At 38.2% G+C, this 17,667-nt stretch overlaps 1 protein-coding gene and 4 long non-coding RNA genes across 5 annotated transcripts; 3 read left to right on the top strand and 2 right to left on the bottom strand.

Moving 5' to 3' along the window:
* Positions 1-504: 504 nt before the first annotated feature.
* Positions 505-2,486, bottom strand: LOC139104092 (uncharacterized). The gene is made up of 2 exons (XR_011545988.1): positions 1,036-2,486; positions 505-976 (listed from the first exon to the last, which is right to left on the bottom strand). It is a non-coding gene; the product is annotated as an uncharacterized lncRNA (long non-coding RNA).
* A 290-nt stretch (positions 2,487-2,776) lies between these two features.
* LOC139103969 (uncharacterized) lies at positions 2,777-4,777 on the top strand. The gene is made up of 2 exons (XR_011545975.1): positions 2,777-2,914; positions 3,839-4,777. It is a non-coding gene; the product is annotated as an uncharacterized lncRNA (long non-coding RNA).
* A 2,938-nt stretch (positions 4,778-7,715) lies between these two features.
* Positions 7,716-9,432, bottom strand: LOC139104128 (uncharacterized). The gene is made up of 2 exons (XR_011545994.1): positions 8,537-9,432; positions 7,716-8,477 (listed from the first exon to the last, which is right to left on the bottom strand). It is a non-coding gene; the product is annotated as an uncharacterized lncRNA (long non-coding RNA).
* Positions 9,433-10,277: 845 nt separating this feature from the next.
* Positions 10,278-12,278, top strand: LOC139104183 (uncharacterized). Its single transcript, XR_011546004.1, has 2 exons — positions 10,278-10,415; positions 11,340-12,278. It is a non-coding gene; the product is annotated as an uncharacterized lncRNA (long non-coding RNA).
* A 3,504-nt stretch (positions 12,279-15,782) lies between these two features.
* Positions 15,783-17,661, top strand: LOC139104429 (XK-related protein 6-like). The gene is made up of 4 exons (XM_070659901.1): positions 15,783-16,223; positions 16,351-16,675; positions 16,756-16,911; positions 17,001-17,661. The coding sequence occupies exons 1-4, from the start codon at positions 15,912-15,914 to the stop codon at positions 17,480-17,482; spliced, it is 1,275 nt and encodes a 424-aa protein (XP_070516002.1). The 5' UTR covers positions 15,783-15,911; the 3' UTR covers positions 17,483-17,661.
* Positions 17,662-17,667: the final 6 nt, after the last annotated feature.

Raw genomic sequence — 17,667 nt, 5'->3', positions numbered from 1 at the left:
TGCGACTTTTATATCATATACAGGGTGAATCAGAAAATGGAAGTGCCACTTACCATATAAGACTGGTTACCGCAAAATATTAATTTAATATTATTATTTATTTGTGGACGCGTTGTTTATGGATATTATTTTGTGCGAGGCAGTCAGCGGCAGGATAGAATAAAAATAGTAATTAGGAAGTAGGTATTATGCATAGTGTACAGCATAGAAAATTAATCTTATTTAACAATAATTTATTACGTTGAATTTTATAATGTACTGTTTGTTACAGGTATAAAAATTGATTTAACGAATTTTAAAAGTCGTTGCGATATAAGATAATAACTGTATACATATATTTTGATATTTTTAATAATCGGGAAAAAATTAACTTACTAACTACACATTCATAACCGATAAGAAAAACAAAAGAAATCGTTACGACAAAAGTATTCACACGCAGCCGATACACATTAGAGTTCGAGTTACATCACGTTCTACGCTTGTACATAAAATAACAGTATCTAAAGCTATAACGTATCACAGTGTATTTCAGTCCGTTTTGTAACTTATATGTATCAGAACTTTGTTCAAAAATAACAAACATCAGTATAAAGTTATGTTGTATCTTTTCCGCACGAAGTAACACGCCTAAAGATTTTATCTCTTAAATCTAAACATATTTTTACATAAATATGCTGTAATGTCTTATGGTTTTCTAATCCTTATGTAGGTTTCATACGGGTCGTTGCATATGGGACAACGCTTAGCTTCCAAACGTTTGATACATGTAACGCAACAGGCAAGATGTCCACAAGGTACGAAAGCATGTGTGCGCTCGTTAGTAAGGCATACCGTGCATATGTCTGAAGAAGATTTTGCTTCTGATGGACTTAGAGTTTTCGTTCCATTCCAGTCTACATTTCTCGTTTGCAATTCCAAATGTGACATCTTCCTTCAGCAAAGGCTCGGCACTTCGGTGCGCTGTATTTCAATACTAAAATTGTAATTTAATTTTAGACTCAACTACAAAATTCTTTGTACAAAAGTTATTACCTTGCTCTTTTTCATAAAACGACATCGTACCGTTTGTACTGCCTCGTGATATTTCTTGAGTCCTTAATATAACGAGCAATTTTTAAACGACACTGGCAAATACAACAAGGATAACGTAGTATTCACAGCAAGCAATAACTACGACACAAGCAGCATTTACGACATATGACAAAAGCAGAATTTACGAGTAGTACAACATAAGCGATCAACACATGTCCGTATTTTTGGTTAGAAAACACGTGGCGGTGAGATCGCGCGGGAAATGTGCATTAAGCTTGATACGCAATGCACGGTACACGCAATAAAAGTAAAAAATACTATTGGTCGAAACGAACTTCTCCACTATTGGTTGTGCCTCTGCATTGTGTGTTTCCCGCGCGATCTTACCTCCACGTGTTTCCTAACCAAAGATACAGACGCGTGTTGGTCGCTAATGTCGTACCACCTTTGTTTAGTTGCTTTTGTCGTTTAATTTTTATATTGAAAATTGTTCTATTTGCTTTTGTCGTTTAATTACCGATCAAAAAGTTTTGCTTTGCAATTATGATTTGTCGAGATTATTTCATTCGTTCATGCAACAGAGATTCATGCAATAAGATTCATCGAGCAATAATTTGTTATTTTTGAACAAAGTTCTGATACATATAAGTTACAAAACGGACTGAAATACACTGTGATACGTTATAGCTTTAGATACTGTTATTTTATTTACAAGCGTAGAACGTGATGTAACTCGAACACGGTTGCTTTTGTATCTTTTCGTCGCTTATGACTGTGTAGTTGTAAAACATATTTTTATCCGATTATGCCAAAGTGCGCTTTACGAAACCGTTGTAATGTAGCAGAGATTCTGATGTAACTTGTTTTATTTTTTAGTATTCGAGCATGCAGTTGTAATACTTATAGATTGCAAAATGGACTTAGATACAGTGTGATACGTTATAGCTTTAGATACTATTATTTTATTTACAAGCGTAGAACGTGATGTAACTCGAACTCTAATGTGTATCGGCTGCGTGTGAATACTTTTGTCGTAACGATTTCTTTTGTTTTTCTTATCGGTTATGAATGTGTAGTTAGTAAGTTAATTTTTTTCCCGATTATTAAAAAATATCAAAATATATGTATACAGTTATTTTTTTATATCGCAACGACTTTTAAAATTCGTTAAATCTATTTTTATACCTGTAACAAACAGTACATTATAAAATTCAACGTAATAAATTATTGTTAAATAAGATTAATTTTCTATGCTGTACACTATGCATAATACCTACTTCCTAATTACTATTTTTATTCTATCCTGCCGCTGACTGCCTCGCACAAAGTAATATCCATAAACAACGCGTCCACAAATAAATAATAATATTAAATTAATATTTTGCGGTAACCAGTCTTATATGGTAAGTGGCACTTCCATTTTCTGATTCACCCTGTATATGATATAAAAGTCGCATTTGAACGGTGGACCACTGATCTGTGGGCTTTTGAACGGTGGGCCACTGATCTGTGGGCTTTTGAACGGTGGGCCACTGATCTGTGGGCCATTGAACGGTGGGCAATAGAACTGTGGGCAACTGCACCGCCACCAAATGATCTACCAGCTTCCAAAACTTTCGAGAATGAAATGACGTCAGCTCGACGTCTCCTTGTCTCGCTCGCTATTCGCTAGTTTCGCTCATTCTCTTTAAGCGATACTCGCCGCCGTCTGGTGTCTAGCCGTCTAGCACCGCTCGCTCAGTGCGTCGGCAGCCGACGCGACGAGCGCACAAGGACACGGCATTGTGCTTAATGTGCGTATGTTGCCCGTCGGAAATTTGCGACCACTGAGCTGATTCATTTTTGAAAGTTCTGGAAGCTGGTAGATCATCTATCGCAGGTAACAATACTTATGATTATAGTATCAAGATCCTTTTGCGACTGTACTTAGTTAACAAATTAATTTCTTTTACAAAAGCGGTCAAAGTCAGTTAACTATTGTTGCTATTGACTCCAAGATTCTAATATTGTGTTTTAAGATCGAAGAGAAGTAATTTCAATTGTTTAAACAATTAATTTTGCAAAAAAGTCACTCATCGGAATTTAACGTAGAACGATGCTATGATGTTAAATAAAAAAAATTATGCAAATCCGATACTTGGTTTTCGAGAAATCCATTTGTTAATTAAGAAAAATTCGTTCTTTTTCTAAATTCTGAGTTATTTCTTTCACGGCGGGAGTGACGCGGAGTGAGTGTGAGAGAGAGTGAGAGCGCTGCAGCGGAGTGTACGAGTGTGAGCGAGGCCGCTGCCTGAGTCGCCGTGCGTAACAGTATGTTTCAGAACTTGCAGAATCAATCGAAACAAATTCATATAAAAATTTGTATAATGAAAACAGTTCAATGGTATTTTACATGTATTTGTAAGATAGCAATTATTTTAAGTAGGATTTTTTTTATACGTGACGTATAGCTGTACAGCTGTGCAATGTTTTGCCTGAATTGACCTTTAATTTAATAGAAAAAATTATAATAATCGTATGAGATTGTTGCTTAAAATAATATACTTTATAATATTAATTTTATAAAATTGTTCTATGCATGTATACAGGATGTCCCAGACCAACGTCACTTTTTTTTAATGGTAGGTAGAACTCGTCGAAATAAGACGAAAAGTCTTATATCATTTTTCAAAATTTGTAACCGTTAACGAGATATCAATTAAAATGTAAACGTGTGCGAGCGACAAGGAACCGCAGACTGAGCGAGCGCGCGATAGACGGCGGCGAGTAATGAATGTAATAAAATATTTGGATTCTATTGCAGAATAACTAGAAAAAATGGAAAAAGATTATTACAAAATTCTTGGTATAACCAAGGAAGCGACCGTACGGGAGATAACGCAGGCTTATAGAAAATTAGCCTTACGTTTTCATCCCGATAAGAACGAAAGTCTTGCCGCTACGAAGAAATTCCAGGACCTCTCTAAGGCGTATAATTTCCTTATAAATATGAAGGAAAATGATAATAATTTCTGTAGTAAGAACAAAAGTTCTGCTGCTACGAAGAACTTTCAGGACATCTCTGAGGCGTATTGTTTCCTGCCAAATATAAAGGAAAATGATAATAATTTCCACAATAAGAACAAAAGTTCTGCTGCTACGAAGAACTTTCAGGACATCTCTGAGGCGTATTGTTTCCTGCCAAATATAAAGGAAAATGATAATAATTTCCACAATAAGAACAAAAGTTCTGCTGCTACGAAGAACTTTCAGGACATCTCTGAGGCGTATTGTTTCCTGCCAAATATAAAGGAAAATGATAATAATTTTCACAATAAGAACAAAAGTTCTGCTGCTACGAAGAACTTTCAGGACATCTCTGAGGCGTATTGTTTCCTGCCAAATATAAAGGAAAATGATAATAATTTCTACAATAAGAACAAAAGTTCTGCGGCTACAAAGAAATTCCAGGACATCTCTAAGGCGTATTGTTTCCAGTCAAATATGAAAAAAAAAGATAAAAAGTTCTACAGTTGTAGTACATTTAAAACCATAGCTACAATAATGGGGATATTAGTAACCTTTGGGATAATGCGAAAAGTATTTTGGAAACCAAAAAAAACCAATGTAAAACGACGTAAAGTTAGAATCTACCATTAAAATATAAAAATTTTTTATATTTGTTAAACCCCAAGGCTGCTGTGGGGTCCGTTCTTCAAACGCAGATGTAGTCGAAAAGAAATAAATTAAACTTCTCTAGATATTTTGGCACTTTTTATTTTAATTCCTCTCCAAATAGTAGAACAGTAGTTTACTTCGCACGATCTTATTAACAAATGACCCGTTCAGGCCGCGAGTCTTTATATTTATAACTTGCTGTTGCTAAGTTGAAATTCTTGTAACGACCCTGCTTTCGCGTATACCGAATCGTCGGCTCGATGCGGGACGCGCCCGTGCGCTCGTCGGTATTCCGGGATTCGAATAGATAGGGTCCGTAAATGCAGCGAGACTGGTATATTAAATGTAAAAACAAAGGTTTATTAACTGAATAAGAACATAACGCGTATTTACAATATGTACACGAAGCGTGAAACGGCCGCGCGAGCGGCGATCGAGATTCGACAATAGTGAGCGAAGCACGCGGTGTCGGCGTGTCCGCGACGCGCGAAAGTTCCTACGGCCACGTGCCGTTCGGCGGCACGTGCGAATGCGGTATGCTGACGCGGGAATAGATCGCAGGTGTTCGCGCGTTTTCGCCGAAACCCTTAGATATTTCGCGGTATCGCTGGCGGTTTCGCGGAGACAGGAGGTGAAGCACCGGCTTGGTGTCGCGTACTCGAGAGCACTCGAGCGAGACAGAGATCTCTCTACCCCGTGGTCGGCGACGGTGCGATAGGAACTGTTAATTCGTGTTCGATGATTCCACGCGCCCGGTGGTCGAGGTCCGAGATGACTCGGAGGAGGCAGAGTTCGCTCTACCCCTCGAGCTGACCGTGCCGGTGCGTTGAAAGTCGTGAGCACAAGGTTAGGAACGAGCCCCAGGATCACCTGGTGAAGACAGAGAGCGCTCTACCCCCGGATCGGCTCTAGGATGTCGGAGATGCTGCTCGCAAGCGAGCGGATCGAGGACGGTCCCGCTGAGCTCCGGCATCGCGGTTTTATACAAAAAAACGAGGGCGCCGGGCTTGCGGGGCTCAGCGGGGTTACGGATGATCCTGCCGTGGCGCCGAGGATCTTGTTACGGCGCGATCGCGAAACGGTGGTCCTCGCCGTCGTTGGCGCGTTCGGTGGCGTTCGGCGGAATTCGGCTAAGCCCGTGCGGGGACTTAGCCGCGAGACGATAGCGTAGCGCGTGCTATCGCCTATTCGACGTATATATAATATAAGTTTGGGGCGCACCGCGCCCCCCGCCAGCGGAGTTTTGCCGACGGCCGGCCGTTGTTCTGGCCGGAACGGTGCATTTCCTGGGTGCACCGTTACATTCTTAGCAATCAGCAATTCGCGAGCCTTCTCGGAGCGTCGCGTCCCGGCTGGAAATGCCGGGTTACCTTGATCGGCGATACTCTGTCGATCTAGCTAAACTGTCGCGCGCGTGCTAAGTTTCGACGTTATTCCCGAGCCCTCTGTTACCAGGAGCCCGGGATATAACATAGTTTACTTGAAACATAATCGTTTGTACTCATTTGTACCTCTTTTTAAATCGTTTATACCTTAAGGGTTAAAAAGTCATAAAGGGGTGGAAAAATTATCAGCGCTCAACTTTAAGATAATTTAAAATGAAAAACGCCACTCGAAAGAGAATCGTTAGTACCCGATTGTACAGTCATTGACAGAAAGGTTGCAACACTTGAAGTTAGGGACACGATTTTAGAAATAGAAATTTGATGTGAACTACTGCATTCGCTTATGCGGCGCTTCACACATATATATCAAGCGCCGCATAAGCGAATGCAGTGGTTCACATCAAATTTCTATTTCTAAAATCGTGTCCCTAACTTCAAGTGTTGCAACCTTTCTGTCAATGACTGTACCTCCTTTTAATCACTGTGTTGCAGGCCAACGTTTGTTTCTAGGAAAAAACAATATTGTTTTTAAAAATTTGATAGTAAATTAAAAACATAAAAGGTGTAAGAATACACATTGAAAAAAGAATTGTTTCAGTTTGATATTACTATACTAAACAAAAATTTCTACGTTCTGAAAACTACCGTTTGAATGCAAAATAATGTTAAAAATTCATTAAGCAATGTATCACATTTAACATGACATAAAGTCTTGAAATGTTTACAGAAAATACTGCTTTACATAAATGAACAGAGTTGTGTACAATGTTCACAGAAAAAATTATGCAAAACGTAATCTAATACGTTGTTTGTCAATTTCTACACCTAATCTATAAAATTTTTATATTTAATGGCTGCTTTCAGCACAGTCACGGTAGAATACAATATATTTATGGAATTGTACGTACATACGTCTGGTGGCGGTGCAGTTGCCCACAGTTCTATTGCCCACGTAGCGATTGGCCACGTATCAATAGGACACAGTGCGATTGGCCACAGCTGAATTGGACACAGATCAATTGGACACGGTTCTATTGCCCACGTAGCGATTGGCCACGTATCAAATGGACACAGTGCGATTGGACACGAAAAGTTGCCCACCGTTCAAATGACCACAGATCAGTTGCCCACCGTTCAAATGCCCACAGATCAAACGCCCACAGAAAGTGAATTTTTGTTCGTTTGCCCACGGATAAATGCCCACCGTTCAAAAGCCCACAGATCAATGGCCCACCGTTCAATGGCCCACAGATCAATAGCCCACCGTTCAATTGCCCACAGATCAGTGGCCCACCGTTCAAAAGCCCACAGATCAGTGGCCCATTGTTCAATGGCCCACAGATCAGTGGCCCACCGTTCAAAAGCCCACAGATCAGTGGCCCACCGTTCAAAAGCCCACAGATCAGTGGTCCACCGTTCAAATGCGACTTTTATATCATATACAGGGTGAATCAGAAAATGGAAGTGCCACTTACCATATAAGACTGGTTACCGCAAAATATTAATTTAATATTATTATTTATTTGTGGACGCGTTGTTTATGGATATTACTTTGTGCGAGGCAGTCAGCGGCAGGATAGAATAAAAATAGTAATTAGGAAGTAGGTATTATGCATAGTGTACAGCATAGAAAATTAATCTTATTTAACAATAATTTATTACGTTGAATTTTATAATGTACTGTTTGTTACAGGTATAAAAATTGATTTAACGAATTTTAAAAGTCGTTGCGATATAAGATAATAACTGTATACATATATTTTGATATTTTTTAATAATCGGGAAAAAAATTAACTTACTAACTACACATTCATAACCGATAAGAAAAACAAAAGAAATCGTTACGACAAAAGTATTCACACGCAGCCGATACACATTAGAGTTCGAGTTACATCACGTTCTACGCTTGTACATAAAATAACAGTATCTAAAGCTATAACGTATCACAGTGTATTTCAGTCCGTTTTGTAACTTATATGTATCAGAACTTTGTTCAAAAATAACAAACATCAGTATAAAGTTATGTTGTATCTTTTCCGCACGAAGTAACACGCCTAAAGATTTTATCTCTTAAATCTAAACATATTTTTACATAAATATGCTGTAATGTCTTATGGTTTTCTAATCCTTATGTAGGTTTCATACGGGTCGTTGCATATGGGACAACGCTTAGCTTCCAAACGTTTGATACATGTAACGCAACAGGCAAGATGTCCACAAGGTACGAAAGCATGTGTGCGCTCGTTAGTAAGGCATACCGTGCATATGTCTGAAGAAGATTTTGCTTCTGATGGACTTAGAGTTTTCGTTCCATTCCAGTCTACATTTCTCGTTTGCAATTCCAAATGTGACATCTTCCTTCAGCAAAGGCTCGGCACTTCGGTGCGCTGTATTTCAATACTAAAATTGTAATTTAATTTTAGACTCAACTACAAAATTCTTTGTACAAAAGTTATTACCTTGCTCTTTTTCATAAAACGACATCGTACCGTTTGTACTGCCTCGTGATATTTCTTGAGTCCTTAATATAACGAGCAATTTTTAAACGACACTGGCAAATACAACAAGGATAACGTAGTATTCACAGCAAGCAATAACTACGACACAAGCAGCATTTACGACATATGACAAAAGCAGAATTTACGAGTAGTACAACATAAGCGATCAACACATGTCCGTATTTTTGGTTAGAAAACACGTGGCGGTGAGATCGCGCGGGAAATGTGCATTAAGCTTGATACGCAATGCACGGTACACGCAATAAAAGTAAAAAATACTATTGGTCGAAACGAACTTCTCCACTATTGGTTGTGCCTCTGCATTGTGTGTTTCCCGCGCGATCTTACCTCCACGTGTTTCCTAACCAAAGATACAGACGCGTGTTGGTCGCTAATGTCGTACCACCTTTGTTTAGTTGCTTTTGTCGTTTAATTTTTATATTGAAAATTGTTCTATTTGCTTTTGTCGTTTAATTACCGATCAAAAAGTTTTGCTTTGCAATTATGATTTGTCGAGATTATTTCATTCGTTCATGCAACAGAGATTCATGCAATAAGATTCATCGAGCAATAATTTGTTATTTTTGAACAAAGTTCTGATACATATAAGTTACAAAACGGACTGAAATACACTGTGATACGTTATAGCTTTAGATACTGTTATTTTATTTACAAGCGTAGAACGTGATGTAACTCGAACACGGTTGCTTTTGTATCTTTTCGTCGCTTATGACTGTGTAGTTGTAAAACATATTTTTATCCGATTATGCCAAAGTGCGCTTTACGAAACCGTTGTAATGTAGCAGAGATTCTGATGTAACTTGTTTTATTTTTTAGTATTCGAGCATGCAGTTGTAATACTTATAGATTGCAAAATGGACTTAGATACAGTGTGATACGTTATAGCTTTAGATACTATTATTTTATGTACAAGCGTAGAACGTGATGTAACTCGAACTCTAATGTGTATCGGCTGCGTGTGAATACTTTTGTCGTAACGATTTCTTTTGTTTTTCTTATCGGTTATGAATGTGTAGTTAGTAAGTTAATTTTTTTCCCGATTATTAAAAAATATCAAAATATATGTATACAGTTATTTTTTTATATCGCAACGACTTTTAAAATTCGTTAAATCTATTTTTATACCTGTAACAAACAGTACATTATAAAATTCAACGTAATAAATTATTGTTAAATAAGATTAATTTTCTATGCTGTACACTATGCATAATACCTACTTCCTAATTACTATTTTTATTCTATCCTGCCGCTGACTGCCTCGCACAAAGTAATATCCATAAACAACGCGTCCACAAATAAATAATAATATTAAATTAATATTTTGCGGTAACCAGTCTTATATGGTAAGTGGCACTTCCATTTTCTGATTCACCCTGTATATGATATAAAAGTCGCATTTGAACGGTGGACCACTGATCTGTGGGCTTTTGAACGGTGGGCCACTGATCTGTGGGCTTTTGAACGGTGGGCCACTGATCTGTGGGCCATTGAACGGTGGGCAATAGAACTGTGGGCAACTGCACCGCCACCAAATGATCTACCAGCTTCCAAAACTTTCGAGAATGAAATGACGTCAGCTCGACGTCTCCTTGTCTCGCTCGCTATTCGCTAGTTTCGCTCATTCTCTTTAAGCGATACTCGCCGCCGTCTGGTGTCTAGCCGTCTAGCACCGCTCGCTCAGTGCGTCGGCAGCCGACGCGACGAGCGCACGAGGACACGGCATTGTGCTTAATGTGCGTATGTTGCCCGTCTGAAATTTGCGACCACTGAGCTGATTCATTTTTGAAAGTTCTGGAAGCTGGTAGATCATCTATCGCAGGTAACAATACTTATGATTATAGTATCAAGATCCTTTTGCGACTGTACTTAGTTAACAAATTAATTTCTTTTACAAAAGCGGTCAAAGTCAGTTAACTATTGTTGCTATTGACTCCAAGATTCTAATATTGTGTTTTAAGATCGAAGAGAAGTAATTTCAATTGTTTAAACAATTAATTTTGCAAAAAAGTCACTCATCGGAATTTAACGTAGAACGATGCTATGATGTTAAATAAAAAAAATTATGCAAATCCGATACTTGGTTTTCGAGAAATCCATTTGTTAATTAAGAAAAATTCGTTCTTTTTCTAAATTCTGAGTTATTTCTTTCACGGCGGGAGTGACGCGGAGTGAGTGTGAGAGAGAGTGAGAGCGCTGCAGCGGAGTGTACGAGTGTGAGCGAGGCCGCTGCCTGAGTCGCCGTGCGTAACAGTATGTTTCAGAACTTGCAGAATCAATCGAAACAAATTCATATAAAAATTTGTATAATGAAAACAGTTCAATGGTATTTTACATGTATTTGTAAGATAGCAATTATTTTAAGTAGGATTTTTTTTATACGTGACGTATAGCTGTACAGCTGTGCAATGTTTTGCCTGAATTGACCTTTAATTTAATAGAAAAAATTATAATAATCGTATGAGATTGTTGCTTAAAATAATATACTTTATAATATTAATTTTATAAAATTGTTCTATGCATGTATACAGGATGTCCCAGACCAACGTCACTTTTTTTTAATGGTAGGTAGAACTCGTCGAAATAAGACGAAAAGTCTTATATCATTTTTCAAAATTTGTAACCGTTAACGAGATATCAATTAAAATGTAAACGTGTGCGAGCGACAAGGAACCGCAGACTGAGCGAGCGCGCGATAGACGGCGGCGAGTAATGAATGTAATAAAATATTTGGATTCTATTGCAGAATAACTAGAAAAAATGGAAAAAGATTATTACAAAATTCTTGGTATAACCAAGGAAGCGACCGTACGGGAGATAACGCAGGCTTATAGAAAATTAGCCTTACGTTTTCATCCCGATAAGAACGAAAGTCTTGCCGCTACGAAGAAATTCCAGGACCTCTCTAAGGCGTATAATTTCCTTATAAATATGAAGGAAAATGATAATAATTTCTGTAGTAAGAACAAAAGTTCTGCTGCTACGAAGAACTTTCAGGACATCTCTGAGGCGTATTGTTTCCTGCCAAATATAAAGGAAAATGATAATAATTTCCACAATAAGAACAAAAGTTCTGCTGCTACGAAGAACTTTCAGGACATCTCTGAAGCGTATTGTTTCCTGCCAAATATAAAGGAAAATGATAATAATTTCCACAATAAGAACAAAAGTTCTGCTGCTACGAAGAACTTTCAGGACATCTCTGAGGCGTATTGTTTCCTGCCAAATATAAAGGAAAATGATAATAATTTTCACAATAAGAACAAAAGTTCTGCTGCTACGAAGAACTTTCAGGACATCTCTGAGGCGTATTGTTTCCTGCCAAATATAAAGGAAAATGATAATAATTTCTACAATAAGAACAAAAGTTCTGCGGCTACAAAGAAATTCCAGGACATCTCTAAGGCGTATTGTTTCCAGTCAAATATGAAAAAAAAAGATAAAAATTTCTACAGTTGTAGTACATTTAAAACCATAGCTACAATAATGGGGATATTAGTAACCTTTGGGATAATGCGAAAAGTATTTTGGAAACCAAAAAAAACCAATGTAAAACGACGTAAAGTTAGAATCTACCATTAAAATATAAAAATTTTTTATATTTGTTAAACCCCAAGGCTGCTGTGGGGTCCGTTCTTCAAACGCAGATGTAGTCGAAAAGAAATAAATTAAACTTCTCTAGATATTTTGGCACTTTTTATTTTAATTCCTCTCCAAATAGTAGAACAGTAGTTTACTTCGCACGATCTTATTAACAAATGACCCGTTCGGGCCGCGAGTCTTTATATTTATAACTTGCTGTTGCTAAGTTGAAATTCTTGTAACGACCCTGCTTTCGCGTATACCGAATCGTCGGCTCGATGCGGGACGCGCCCGTGCGCTCGTCGGTATTCCGGGATTCGAATAGATAGGGTCCGTAAATGCAGCGAGACTGGTATATTAAATGTAAAAACAAAGGTTTATTAACTGAATAAGAACATAACGCGTATTTACAATATGTACACGAAGCGTGAAACGGCCGCGCGAGCGGCGATCGAGATTCGACAATAGTGAGCGAAGCACGCGGTGTCGGCGTGTCCGCGACGCGCGAAAGTTCCTACGGCCACGTGCCGTTCGGCGGCACGTGCGAATGCGGTATGCTGACGCGGGAATAGATCGCAGGTGTTCGCGCGTTTTCGCCGAAACCCTTAGATATTTCGCGGTATCGCTGGCGGTTTCGCGGAGACAGGAGGTGAAGCACCGGCTTGGTGTCGCGTACTCGAGAGCACTCGAGCGAGACAGAGATCTCTCTACCCCGTGGTCGGCGACGGTGCGATAGGAACTGTTAATTCGTGTTCGATGATTCCACGCGCCCGGTGGTCGAGGTCCGAGATGACTCGGAGGAGGCAGAGTTCGCTCTACCCCTCGAGCTGACCGTGCCGGTGCGTTGAAAGTCGTGAGCACAAGGTTAGGAACGAGCCCCAGGATCACCTGGTGAAGACAGAGAGCGCTCTACCCCCGGATCGGCTCTAGGATGTCGGAGATGCTGCTCGCAAGCGAGCGGATCGAGGACGGTCCCGCTGAGCTCCGGCATCGCGGTTTTATACAAAAAAACGAGGGCGCCGGGCTTGCGGGGCTCAGCGGGGTTACGGATGATCCTGCCGTGGCGCCGAGGATCTTGTTACGGCGCGATCGCGAAACGGTGGTCCTCGCCGTCGTTGGCGCGTTCGGTGGCGTTCGGCGGAATTCGGCTAAGCCCGTGCGGGGACTTAGCCGCGAGACGATAGCGTAGCGCGTGCTATCGCCTATTCGACGTATATATAATATAAGTTTGGGGCGCACCGCGCCCCGGGTCCCCGCCAGCGGAGTTTTGCCGACGGCCGGCCGTTGTTCTGGCCGGAACGGTGCATTTCCTGGGTGCACCGTTACATTCTTAGCAATCAGCAATTCGCGAGCCTTCTCGGAGCGTCGCGTCCCGGCTGGAAATGCCGGGTTACCTTGATCGGCGATACTCTGTCGATCTAGCTAAACTGTCGCGCGCGTGCTAAGTTTCGACGTTATTCCCGAGCCCTCTGTTACCAGGAGCCCGGGATATAACATAGTTTACTTGAAACATAATCGTTTGTACTCATTTGTACCTCTTTTTAAATCGTTTATACCTTAAGGGTTAAAAAGTCATAAAGGGGTGGAAAAATTATCAGCGCTCAACTTTAAGATAATTTAAAATGAAAAACGCCACTCGAAAGAGAATCGTTAGTACCCGATTGTACAGTCATTGACAGAAAGGTTGCAACACTTGAAGTTAGGGACACGATTTTAGAAATAGAAATTTGATGTGAACTACTGCATTCGCTTATGCGGCGCTTCACACATATATATCAAGCGCCGCATAAGCGAATGCAGTGGTTCACATCAAATTTCTATTTCTAAAATCGTGTCCCTAACTTCAAGTGTTGCAACCTTTCTGTCAACTGTACCTCCTTTAATCACTGTGTTGCAGGCCAACGTTTGTTTCTAGGAAAAAACAATATTGTTTTTAAAAATTTGATAGTAAATTAAAAACATAAAAGGTGTAAGAATACACATTGAAAAAAGAATTGTTTCAGTTTGATATTACTATACTAAACAAAAATTTCTACGTTCTGAAAACTACCGTTTGAATGCAAAATAATGTTAAAAATTCATTAAGCAATGTATCACATTTAACATGACATAAAGTCTTGAAATGTTTACAGAAAATACTGCTTTACATAAATGAACAGAGTTGTGTACAATGTTCACAGAAAAAATTATGCAAAACGTAATCTAATACGTTGTTTGTCAATTTCTACACCTAATCTATAAAATTTTTATATTTAATGGCTGCTTTCAGCACAGTCACGGTAGAATACAATATATTTATGGAATTGTACGTACATACGTCTTATATGTACGGTATGCGTAGAGAATACGGATGCTTTCAGGCCGTACATGAGTTTTCTTACACATACAATTCATTAGTAAATACATAAAGAAATAAAACGCTTATCTGAATACGAGTTCTTTTAAATTACTTTCAACTGACATCTGCTTTATCATTTTGTTCCCGCTCTAGTTACAATTTGGAAAAGTAAAAAATGAAATAGGATTGATTTTTGCAGCCATTAAAAACTGGTTCTGTCACATTCATGTTGCTAATACTATTGTTAGATCTACGCCTCTCGATGCGATTTGATCTAATATTAATTGATGGCATCAATTAATATTAATAATTGTTTAAACAATTTTTTTACAAAAAAAGTCACTCATCGGATTCGGTCGCCGGACGATGCTGTAACGTTGTTAAAAAAAAATATAAAAATCGGACACTCGATCTCGGAGATATTCATTTGTTGACTAGCAAAAATGTTAATAATGAAGAAAAAACTATACTATGTCACTCGCAACATCGTCCGGCGACCGAATCCGATGAGTGACTTTTTTTGTTAAAAAATTGTTTAAACAATTGAAATGACTTCTTTTCAGTTATTAACAAAATATCTGAAACCCCGAATCGATAGTAACAATCATTACCTAATAACGAGCGTTTACGTAGAAGATATTAATTTGTTAACTAAGAAAAGAAAATAGTAATTTAATATTTTCCTTTGGCAAATATTTAGCGATAAATAAGCAACAAAGCGTTATCTTGATTAAATTCCTTTGTGACCAACTTTATCTTCTTTTACTTGAACATTATTAAAAAATGTATAATAATAAAAGCAGAGAGTAACGAACTTTTTCTTTGCCAATTACTTTTCAACAACAAATTAGCTACAAATTTATAAAAATTAACTCTGCTTATTTCGTACTGCTAACTTATGAGATAAAAGTGATTTAGTTTGTAAAAAGAAGGATGCTTTATGAATAATAATTTATTTATTTTCAATTTTTATTTTACATGGTAATAATGGTAACATGGTAAGTTTCATAGTACATGGCAAATAAGAGTAGCCGTTCGAATTCGAGCGGTTTCCATCATGCTTGCGCGATACCGAGACTACCGAGTTACCAACGACGTCGCGAAAGAGTAGGACAGATAGTGTATAGCTCTGACCTTTTCCTCTATCCGACGGCAGCCGAAGCGCTGGCTTCACACGGACGAACCTCTGCATCTGTACGCGTGGCCGGCCGCGATCGAAAGTTCAGCTCTATGCATGGAGTTGCGAAAATCGCGCGTGCGCATGGACGCACATGGACGTGTGGGACGCGAACTGACGCGAGTGAGGCAGGCAGTGGGTAAACAGAAACTTGCTCAAATTGTTCCCGCGTCTTGTAGAGACTGGACATCGTGGAGCGACGAAAAAACTAACAACGAACCATGGAGGAAAGAAATCACAAACGTCGTTCGTATCATCTCGCCAACGTATTTCCAGGAATACATTCCGATGTTAATGTTCTTGACACCGTTGACTTGCCGTCGGAGACGCCGTGCATCTCCAGGCTGGATATCTTCTACCTAGTGTGTTCTATAATCATGCATATTGTAGACATGGGTTTTGATTACAATATTGCTATTCGGTATTACTTAGGTAGTAAAATAACGTACTTTGCTTGGACAATGTGCCTAATATTCATTCCATCATTGATTAACGTCATCATCAGCAGGAGGATGCAGTATCAGGACAAAGAAGTGAAGTAGCATTGCAAATACTTAGCATTCTTATGCCTTATCTAAGTTATCTCACTGAATTGTAAGTTATCATCTATGATAATTTTATAATCTATATTGAATTTTGAATGTTTGTCTTTTGATACAGTTAAACTCTGGGACTAATACATTGGGCTATCGCAAAACAACTTGTTTATTGATCAAAAATGGATTGTATCCTGTGATTGCCATTATTTTACAACTGGCACCAGTAATACATTATTGGGAAACCTTGAAATGTGCATTAAAAGCACGTAAATCTAATAAATCAGGAGATCGTCTCAGTGAAAAAAGATATTACTTAAGAATGCTCAAAGAGGATCAAGATGTTGCCTTGCTAAGAGTATTTGAGTGTTTCCTAGAAGCTGCACCTCAGCAAGTTCTCCAATTGACTTTGATGCTAAAGCATTACCATAATGAGATTAATCTTGAATGTACTTATATTATTTATAATATTTTAACATCTATTTATTTGTTTAAATGTATTGTTAAATAATTTTTAATTGATTTTCAGTTATACATCAAGTAGCAAGTATTGTTAGCTCTCTTATAAGTATGGGTTGGGCAATGGCCAGCTATCATCGTAGCATTCGATTAGCTCAACAAAATAAGTCAAACATTGGTGTTATAGGAACTGTGTTACAATTTTTGTGGCACTTTTGCATCACAGGTATATACATATATATAACAATAAATGAAATGATTTTTGTAACAACAAACTTTCTAAAAAAAAATCACTAATTATTATCATGATTACAGTGGCAAGAATCTTATCTCTCGGTGTTGTTGCAAGCATCTGGCCTATATATACTATAATCTGTTGTTTAATACATTGGATAATTATGACAATATGGATTTTGATTGAATCTCATGGAATATTAGAGTTCTGTCGGACTTACAATCACCCACCACATATGCTGCCAACGTTTAAAGAACGCATTTATTCAATATTATTTGCCAAAGTTATTGGCATAGTTCACATTTTTATATATTTAAACGCTGTAGATAGCAACACATTTTGGAAACATTTATGTTTTTATGTGTTATGCTTTGTGGAAAATATTACCTCAAATCTATTGTGGCGATTTACATCTTCTCTCGAGGTTAAAGAAGCATGGTATTTTGACGTTTTTTTTATTACTTGTATTGCTTCTTTTTTCTTAGGAATTCTAGCAATGATAATATACTATACTACATTCCATCCTTCAAAAAAACATCGTGCTTCATCACAAGCCATATAATTTTAACCGAATTATTTTTCTTTCTTTAAATACTCATTTTTACATAATAGTTGATAAAGTATCTTCAAATTAATTGTTTTTAGACAAGTTGAAGAGAATTTCTAAAAATTCTTATTACATTTATATTGCTCAAACTTAATGAACGTTTTATATACAATATATACATTTATTTTTATACACTACAT

Source organism: Cardiocondyla obscurior, linkage group LG07, assembly GCF_019399895.1.
Source record: "Cardiocondyla obscurior isolate alpha-2009 linkage group LG07, Cobs3.1, whole genome shotgun sequence".
Lineage (NCBI taxonomy): Eukaryota > Metazoa > Arthropoda > Insecta > Hymenoptera > Formicidae > Cardiocondyla > Cardiocondyla obscurior.
The sequence above is the reverse complement of the archived record's forward strand: the minus strand, read 5'-3'. Positions and strand labels throughout refer to the sequence as shown.

What these genes read in the sequence shown, in the direction of transcription:
- LOC139104429 (XM_070659901.1), top strand. Translation starts at nt 15,912, where the DNA reads ATGGAGGAAAGAAATCACAAACGTCGTTCGTATCATCTCGCCAACGTA. An exon ending in TGCAGTATCAGGACAAAGAA is followed by an intron (nt 16,224 to 16,350) that starts GTGAAGTAGCAT and finishes CTTTTGATACAG; the next exon opens with TTAAACTCTGGGACTAATAC. An exon ending in TAATGAGATTAATCTTGAAT is followed by an intron (nt 16,676 to 16,755) that starts GTACTTATATTA and finishes ATTGATTTTCAG; the next exon opens with TTATACATCAAGTAGCAAGT.